Source organism: Thalassophryne amazonica, chromosome 14, assembly GCF_902500255.1.
Source record: "Thalassophryne amazonica chromosome 14, fThaAma1.1, whole genome shotgun sequence".
Lineage (NCBI taxonomy): Eukaryota > Metazoa > Chordata > Actinopteri > Batrachoidiformes > Batrachoididae > Thalassophryne > Thalassophryne amazonica.
In genome coordinates this window covers 88,932,561-88,942,514 of record NC_047116.1, presented here as the reverse complement: position 1 = coordinate 88,942,514, position 9,954 = coordinate 88,932,561, and the positions used below count along the sequence as shown (strand labels likewise).

Here is a 9,954-nt window from a genome sequence, read left to right as displayed (position 1 = left end):
TGAGCTGGACTCCCCTGAAATCTGTTTGGACACAGATGATTGACATGTCATGGCACCACACGTCCAGTTGACAAGAGCTGCATTTTGAAATCGGTGACCCATATTGACTGCTAGGTCCCTCCTGTACAGTAGTAGGTGATGTGTACCACAAGAAGTTCTATTCACCCTTAGTAGAAGAAGAAAAATGTTTGAGATTTGAATCTGAATACATTGTCTGAACCACGGACTCCAAAGTTATATCGGTGAGTAAACTACCATATTTTATAACAGAAATTAGGTCCAGGTTGTTAAAAGAGGCATTTCTCCTTTAATTCAGGTTGCTTTATATATATGTATTTCTCCAGTGATTTTAATGAATGATACAAGCAGACAGCAGCTGATTCATGCTCTGTTGGCTTATATGAGATATAACGTGAAGATGCTCAGGCTGAAAGAAATACAGCACTCTTCCTTTGTTCTGTATAAATCTGTGTAACCTCTTAATTTTGCTCTCTGGAGGACTTATTTTTAAATAACCTCTTAATTTTGCTCTCTGAGTGACACAGGACATTGCATTTCACTTAAAAATACACATGCCACGGACTGTTTCTCAACTGTACTCAAAAGTATTGGAACACTTGGTATTTCACACGTTTTAATTTGTTTATGCCATTTCACATATAAATAAATAAATCTAAAGTTATCTTCCTTAAACTCAAACTGACAAGCAAATATCTACAACTTGATATAAATTAATTAAAAATATAAAATACAGCTTCCTGATGAAGTGGTGTAGAGGAGAATTTTCTTGAAAAGAAGACCTGAAAGTTCAGTCACAATTTGCAAGAAAGTACATTTGAAATGAAAGCCTAGATTTGATGTTTTGCTGAAAGAAACTTTTGTATTTCTTCTTTATGTAAATAAAGTCCAAGACATGTTTAGTGACTTGGAAGTGTTCATGTTTCCATCCCCTGACTTGTCTAAAGAAAACTGGTAGTAAAATGATTATTATTTACAGGTTTTATCAAGTTTTAGAGATTTGCTTTCAGTTTGAGTTTGAGGAAGATAGTTTTAGAAAAATTTATTCTTTATTTTTTTGTATTTTGTGTATTTGAAATGGCATAAACAAATTAAAATGTGTGAAATTCCAAGTGTTCCAATACTTTTGGAGGGCACTGTATCCTAACTTTATGATGAGTGCAAAATGAGTGTGGTATTATTACTGTTTTGTTTAAGAATGTTTAATTTTTACTGTTGCTGCACTTGGTGTGAAATCATAATCATATCATATATCATATTGATATGCCAATATTGAGATACAATAATTTGGCCATATTGTACAGCCCTACTGTCCACTAGCTGAAAACTTTGAATATTAATTTACATTTACATTTAAAAAATGCTTAAAGTGGCAGGGGGTTAAAAGGAATGTAATTAGGGGGGTCTGGGAAGTGGAGCACCCCCAGAAGCTGAAAGGCAAAAAAATAAAAATGCTTAATGCCCGGAGCAGACGCACGGACACTGGAGACGAGTGTGTGTGCGACTGTTTAGACAGTCTGGAAGCTGAAAGGTTTTAGCCAAGCTAGTGCTCCCCTGAAGCATTTATCCAAAAAGTCTGAAGGACCTAAATGACATGGTGAGATACTGAAGACCTTTGCTCGTTCCTGTCTGCGGCATATGCATATTACAAAACCTAGATCATAAGGACTTTTCAATGTTAAAAAGAATCAAATATCCACTAAATCTGAATCTAAATCTTAAATTCAAATGTCCACAAAATACACAATCCAGATCAAATCCAGATCAAACTTTGTCAGGCGACAGTGAGTGCCAGTCTGCACCTCACTTTCAAATATGAGAGTGATTGGGGCACCTTTGGTTAAGATATAATGTAAAATATACATTAGCATGTTTCCCATGGGGATCCATAGGCTCTAGATTGGGTAGTGTTTATCAAATAGGTAGCTGACATTTTTCAAGGGTGGTAATAAATTCTGCAAAGTTTCTATAATGAGTTGGAATAGTGTGTGAGTCCAGAATGTTTTTAGAACCTTAGACCTCAACACTTTTTTGAAGAACTCAGCCCTTTAATTTCCTGTTAATTGTATAATTCTTAAATGTTATTTTACTGTCTTAATGTATTTATAAATTATTTAGATTTGTGTTATCATATACACACACACACACTATTATTATCATTATTACATCCACCAAGGACGCAATAAAATCATCAATGTTTACTTATTTATCTGTCTGTCTGTTAGCAGGATTTTGTCAAAATTACTGCATGGATTTTGCCGAAATTTGCACCACAGAGAGATATTAGGCCATGGAAGACTCCATAAACCTTTTGGAGGTGATCCATATCCGGATCTGGATTCTGGATTCTGGATCAAGATTTAACTTTATATAGACTTTGAAGGATTACGTCAAAACAACTTAATGCATTCTCACCAAATTTGCACCACACATACTAGGCCATGGAAGACTCCACTGAATTTTGAAGGTGATCGGATCCGGATCCAAATCCAAATCCAGATTCTGGATCAAGATTTAACTTTATATCGACTTTGAAGGATTACATCAAAACTACTTCACGGATTGCCACCAAATTTGCACTACAGATGGAAGACCACTGAATTTGGGAGGTGATCCAGATCCAGATCCAGATTCTGGGTCAAGATTTCACTTTATATCGACTTTGAAGGATTACATCAAAACTACTTCACAGATTCCCACCAAATTTGCACCACAGATGGAATACCACTCAATTTGGCAGGTGATCCAGATGTGGATCCGGATTCTGGATCAAGATTTCACTTTAGGCTTTGAAGGATTATGTCAAAATTACTTCACTGATTCTCACCAAATTTGCACTACAGATAGATATTAGGCCATGGAAGACCCCATAAAATTTTGGAGGTGATCCATATCCGGATGGGATTCTGGATCAAGATTTAATTTTACATAAACTTTGAAGGATTACGTCAAAACTACTTAATAGATTCCCACCAAATTTGCACCACAGATGGAAGACCACTGAATTTGTGAGGTGATCCGCATCTGGATCCGGATTCTGGATCAAGATTTCACTTTAGGCTTTGAAGGATTATGTCAAAATTACTTAAGGGATTGTCACCAAATTGGCACCACAGACAGGTATTAGGGCGTGGAAGACCACTGAATTATAGAGGTGATTTGGATCCGGATTGGCGGACGTCCTGTGATTGTTCTTGTTTTGTTTAAATTTCTTTCCAAAATGTTTGGAGTTCAATAAAAAAAAAAAAAAAAAGTAAAATAAAAGCTAGACTGACATTTATTTCATCTTTATGTGTATTTGACATTGTGATGATTCCAAAGTAATCACATAACTCAGCATTGATTTTATGATGATTTTGTTCATGGTTTCTGTCTTTAATATTACACCGTTTTCCTGTCGAGTGAGTTTATCAGAGTTACTGAGAGAAAACAAGTGTTTTTCTCGGATTTAGACAGATTTTGAAGATAGTCTAAACTGTTTGTGGCAATCCGTTTTTGCACGGGCATTTGTGCCAACTTGCCAGGCTACCAGGGGCGAGGCGTGGCGTGGCGTGGCGTGGCGTGGCGGGCTGATGTGGGTTCACTCATGCATAGTCACGCAACGTGACAGTCCAGACATGGCTGGAAACGGGACGCAGCCCCGCGGCCGCCTCCAGGCAGCCACCGCAAACTAACACCGGCAAGAGGGAAAGTTCTCATTGCGCAGCTGAGGGGCCCGGAGCAGACGCACGGACACTGCAGACGTTTGCGCACGAAGGAGTGTGTGCGCCAGTTTTAGCGCAGTGTGTGGGGGCGGGTTGTGGGTTCGGGGAGAGGGAGGGTTCCCCGAACCTCTGAGCGCACTGCAGCGGCGGCACCAGTGATGGAAGATGGATTTGATTTCAGCTTCTGGGTGTGACATCTCCGGTGAAAAGGTACGACACCTTACCGACAGCAAACCGGCCGCAGTGCGCCGTTAACAAAGAAGAGAGATAAGACTGTGGCACAGCCTGGCCACCAAATACACTAGTGTACCAACAAAAGTTTTAGAAATAGACACACACACATACACACAAAATTGTAAATACACGACTGTGCCAAAAGTTTTAGAAATGCACACAAAAACTCTAAATACACAACTATACCTATAAAAAAACTTTTAGAAATCGACACAAAAACCTCTAAATACAGACTGTACCTACAGAGGTTTTAGAAAGACACACAAAAAACTCTAAATACACTACTGTGCCTATAAGTTTTAGAAATATGCACAAAACACTTCTAAATACATAACTATGCCTGTAAAAAGTTTTAGAAATCCACACAAAAAACTTCTAAATACACGACTGTGCCTACAAAAGTTTTAAAAGACACACAAAAAACGTTTAACTGTTCCTACAAAAGTTTTAGAAAAACAAAAAGGAAAAACTTCTAAATACACAACTGCACCTACCAAAGTATTTATAAAGATACAAAACACTTCTAAATATATAACTGTGCACATAAAAATTTTGGAAAAGCAAAAAAAATCCCTCAACATACAAACCGGTCTTAAGAAGCTTTAGAAACAACAACAACAACAACAGCCTTCTAAATACAAGTCTGTGCCTACAAGTATTGGGAAAAAAAACTTTTATGTACACAACAAAAATTTTTAGATATATAACAAAAATCTTCCAAAATGCACAACTATACCTAAATGTTTGAGAAGTTACAAAAACTTCTAAATACACAACCATGCCTGAATTTTTAAGAAAAACACAAAAAAAACCAAAAAAAAAAAAACAAAACAAATAAACACACACACACACACACACACCTGCCTGAAAGTTGTAGAAATACAAAAAATGTTCTAAATACAAGACTGTGCCTGAAAGTTTTATAAATAAAAAACCTAATAAATATGTCATATTTGTAAATAAATAGATAAAAAATACAAGCAAATTTGGTTGTCCTGATTACTGTGCAATGACAATAAAGGTGATTCTGATAAATAGATATAAATACAACCTGTGACCATTTTCACCATTTAAATATATATATCCATATTTGTTTTAGATGCAGTTTGACAATTTATTACATATTAATCTGTTGGTTTATCATTATTATTATTAATTATTATTATTGTTGTTATTATTATTATTTTATTATTGCATGATCATTCTTTACTTGTGTTGTCTTGTGTAGTAAAGCTAAAAAGATATCAAGTACTTTTGTACTCAATTTATAATTTCATCAGTGATCAGATTTATAAAATAGGAAAACTCTCACGTTTATTTTTTGTTGTAATGGGAATGTTTAAACATTTCTAATTAGAGTTTTCTATTGATATTAATGATGACATCAAACACCAAAATGTAATTTCTTATAAAATGTTACAGTACCTTAAACTTTTGTGCATTACTGTAAATACTTAAAACAAGTGTATTTGAAGTAAGTGTTAAACATTTTTTTTTTACAATTTAATGGGTTTATTTAAAATAGAAATGTGATTAGAGCAGAGTTCTTGTAATCACATTCTGCAGCTTTTGATTCAGTATTACCACAGTTACTTTGAAAAGTTGCTTTTGTTATTTTATACAGCTACTTATAGCAGCTTTAGGCAGTTACTTTATTAGCAGCTGCTGACAACTTGTAACTAATAAGTAATGTAACTAAGTAGGTAACTAGTAAAGTAACTTGGTTACTTTTTAGATTGAGTAACCAGCAAAGTACTTTGCTGAGTACTCAATCTTAAGAGTAACCAAGTTACTTTACTAGTTACTTTATTAGTTACATTCAGCAGCTGCTGACAAGTTTTCCGCAGCTGCTAATGAAGTAACTGTATAAAGTGACCGTAAAATGTAACTGTGTAAATTTTCAAAGTAAATGTGGCAACACTGCTTTTGATTCCTTTTACTTTTAATTAGTTGCTGCTTGACTAACATTTTTCTTTTCCAGGTTCCACACATATTGTGAATCCCAGTCAATGGATTTACTCACTTTCATACATGAGTATTTTAGTAAGTTTTTCTCTCCTCTTTTCCTACCTTGCATATTTTATGCAACTTTTACATTTGACTCTTAAGTGACATGTAGCTCAAAGTGCTGCTGTACTAGCTATCTTGAAGAAGTGACAGAATTGTTGAAATATGTTTGAAACCTTACATTGAAAAACTATTTGCACTGCTTCCTATGTCCCAGTCATTTCCAGCCCCCTACTCCTACCTCCAACCCTAACCTTAACCATAACCTAACCCTACTCCTACCCCTGACCCTAACATAAAACCAATAGATTAATGTATATTTCATGCTGCTAAATCACGACAATCCATGAGACTGGGTTGGTCATTTCAGATGATGCTTTTAAACTGGACACACATGCAAAACTCCTTTACGTGTGTGGAACTGCATGTTTTCACTCTTGATTAATCTGTAGCTCCTTTGTAGTTAATTAGTCTTCTGTTCCCCATGTGCCAAAATAGATTTTTCAAATGTCAATTTCCCACAGAACAAAGTGACATTTTTAAACTGTTTTGTCTGTTCAACAGCCCAAAATTGCAAAAATTCAAAACGTCCTCAAATTCAAAAAGCTTTAATCAATCAGTTTGATATTTTTCTCCTATAAATGACTTACAGTAATTGGATGTCAAAATAGATGATAGTTGTATTTCTTGCAAATGATCAATCAGCTAAAAGAGAACACATTTCAAATAAAGTATTTCAAATAAATCTCTAGATGAAATTTCAGGTATAAATTGGTAGGGCAATAAAAAGGGGGTTGTTTATTTTTTTCTATTAATTTCAAATATTAAAGCTTCCAAATTCAATTTGATTTGAAACTCCCTATATTTTAAGGTGTCACAACTGTATGAAATTACAACCACATTCATTATTCATATTGGATCCTGATGGCTTCACAGTATTACAGTGGACTCTGTGTGTGTGTGTGTGTGTGTGTGTGTGTGTGTGTGTGTGTGTGTGTGTGTGTGTGTGTGTGTGTGTGTGTGTGTGTGTGTGTGTGTGTGTGTGTGTGTGTGTGTGTGTGTGTGTCACACCAGATCCCTGTCTCTGCTAAATGCTGTTTTCGAGCGTTATAATGTTGATCTCAGCACATGCCTGGTGGTCAGTGGAGCGAGCAGGACAGCGAGAGAATGAGGGTCGAGTTAAACACTTAAATGCCTAATACAGTACATGAGCTGCAGAAAAGCATCTGATGGGGACAGTCCAATAGTCCTAGGGTCCACTGGTCCTAGGGTCCAGTCGTCCTAGGGTCCATTGGTCCTATTTTTATTATTTGATGGTGTATATTACAACCCCAAACTGATTTTAAACTTCACAAATACATGTAATACTTTCAAATAACTAACAAACCAGATTAAATTTTCAATTTACAAAAAAAAAACATAGGATTCTGTTGACATACACCATTAATCACCTTTAACTGTACTGTTTTCTATAAATCTGTTGAATCTGTTGAATATTTCACCATAATTAAATGTTTATTTTTAATTGTCACACTTTTCTAACATTGCATAGCTTACTTTAGTGCAGCATTACCTCCCGTAAATTCAAAAACAACTTCAACATGCTGTCCTTGATACTAGGTCTAGGACAGCCCAGTCTCACGCTTTTATTTGTGCTCCTGTCACGGAAATGGGGCACTTTTCGTGACGTGTTATTTATTTGTTTTTTACCATTTATAATCTTCCCCCTTCTCCTAATCATAACGCCTCCAGACCCCCCCCAACCCCCCCGTCACCCCGTAATTTATGCCTCCGTCATGAAAAGCTCCCCATTTTCGTGACAATATCAGGAACCCATAGATTAATTGACTTTTCATAATGTCATCACGAAATGCTGTGAGACTGGGTTGCTAGTGGATCCCAGGACTATTGGACCCTAAGAAAAGTGGGAAGTTCCCCTTACCAAAAATAGTACTGATAAGTATATAAAAAGTAAACTGGAAGTATACTTGAAACATACTTGCATGTACTACTTTTTGGTAAGGGTCCTCATCTGTTTGTTAGCAATTTTTAAGCTAGTTAACAACAAAAGTAGTTAAATCCCACCTTTTGCCACATTTATGTGTTGGACTATCAGCCTTTGAGTTAGCTTTCATGTGCTCTTATCTCCTGAAACTGTTGACACACTGCTACAAGTGTTTCTATTAAACTGACTTGTTATCCTCATGTTACGTTTTGAGTTCCCTCTCTCTGTGTCACCTTCCTTCTTCTTCTTTGTCCACTCCAGCCTGTACTTTCTCCATAGACTACAAATCTTGAAGGAAGCATGGGTGACTGGAGCTTTTTGGGCCGGCTGCTGGAGAATGCTCAGGAGCACTCGACGGTCATCGGCAAAGTGTGGCTGACCATCCTTTTCATCTTCAGGATCCTGGTGTTGGGGGCTGCCGCTGAAGAAGTCTGGGGCGATGAGCAATCAGACTTCACCTGCAACACCCAGCAGCCCGGTTGTGAGAATGTTTGCTACGATGAGGCCTTTCCCATCTCGCACATCCGCTTCTGGGTTTTGCAGATCATCTTCGTGTCCACGCCGACGCTCATCTACCTGGGCCACGTGTTACACATTGTCCGCATGGAGGAAAAGCAGAAAGAGAAGATGGAGGAAATGCGAAAATCAAATAGGTTCCAGGAAGAGAAAGAACTCCTTTATAGAAATGGGGGAGATGCGGGAGGAGGAGATGGGAAGAAGGAGAAACTACCTATCAGGGATGAACACGGCAAAATCCGCATCAGAGGCGCATTGCTGCGTACCTACGTGTTCAACATTATCTTCAAGACCTTGTTTGAAGTGGGTTTTATTTTGGGCCAGTACTTCCTGTATGGCTTCGAGCTGCGGCCGCTGTACAAGTGTTCACGCTGGCCCTGCCCCAACACTGTGGACTGCTTCATATCAAGACCCACCGAAAAGACTATTTTCATTATATTCATGCTTGTGGTGGCTTGTGTGTCTCTTTTGCTGAATTTGATAGAGATCTATCACCTTGGCTGGAAGAAAGTCAAACAGGGATTGACAAATGAGTTTGCCCCTGAACATGAGTTCCACGCTGACATTGCGGCACCTGAGTGTTTGCCCTCGGCATCCAGAACTGCACCCTCCACCATCAGCTACCCACCCAACTACACAAATGTGACAGTGGGTAGCGGGGCATTCTTGCCACCCATGAGCCCGGCAGCTTTGTCCTCAGCTGCTGGGTTCAAGATGGACAACCTACAGCAGGAGGAGTCCCTCCGCCAGCCTTTCCCCTCTTCCCATTACTACATCAGCAACAACAACCACAGGCTGGCCACACAGCAGAACTGGGCCAACCTGGCAACTGAGCAGCAGACTCTAGAGATGAAGGACACATCTCCCTCACCTTCCACCTCTTCCGCCACCAACAACAATCCGCAGCAACAGCCTGCTGATGTTGAGTTGCTTCTCCCCAACAGCAAAAACACCATCGCCACCGTACCCACCAGTGCCACCACCACCACCAGCAACAGTACCAGCAGCCCTGGCACAGCCGCTACCAGTGGCAGTTGGGGTAAGATGAAGAGCGTGCATGAAACCACCACCACAGTGGAGATGCATGAGCCTCCAGTAAGGGTCCTCACAGACCCTCAGAGGTTTAGTAGAGCCAGTAAGTGTAGCAACATCAGAGCCAGGCCAAGCGACCTGGCAGTCTAAATCCACACTAAACAGTCCCCTTCTCAAATATCAGCCTTTCCTTTGGACTCCCCAATCAAACACAGTAACAAAAAAACGGGTACATCAATCAAATCATGTCAAACAAACATGGTAAGTCGGGCACAGAGTTTAGACAGATCTGGAAAAGACTTTGTCAGGAGCAAGTTGACACTAGCTTTGGGCTTGTTTTTGGATATGTGTGTCCTCAGTGTTCAGGTGTGATTATGCTGGGCTATAAAGTCAAATGTCTGCACTGGAAGGACTGACGTAGCCTGTGATTATCATATT

At 38.4% G+C, this 9,954-nt stretch overlaps 1 protein-coding gene across 1 annotated transcript; it reads left to right on the top strand.

Annotated features, from left to right (window-relative positions):
- The first annotated feature begins 3,845 nt into the window (after positions 1-3,845).
- Positions 3,846-9,722, top strand: gja3 (gap junction protein, alpha 3). The gene is made up of 3 exons (XM_034187018.1): positions 3,846-3,932; positions 5,938-5,999; positions 8,230-9,722. Exon 3 carries the CDS (start codon positions 8,269-8,271, stop codon positions 9,664-9,666), a length of 1,398 nt encoding a protein of 465 aa, XP_034042909.1. The 5' UTR covers positions 3,846-3,932; positions 5,938-5,999; positions 8,230-8,268; the 3' UTR covers positions 9,667-9,722.
- The last annotated feature ends 232 nt before the right edge of the window (positions 9,723-9,954 follow it).

What these genes read in the sequence shown, in the direction of transcription:
- gja3 (XM_034187018.1), top strand. Translation starts at nt 8,269, where the DNA reads ATGGGTGACTGGAGCTTTTTGGGCCGGCTGCTGGAGAATGCTCAGGAG.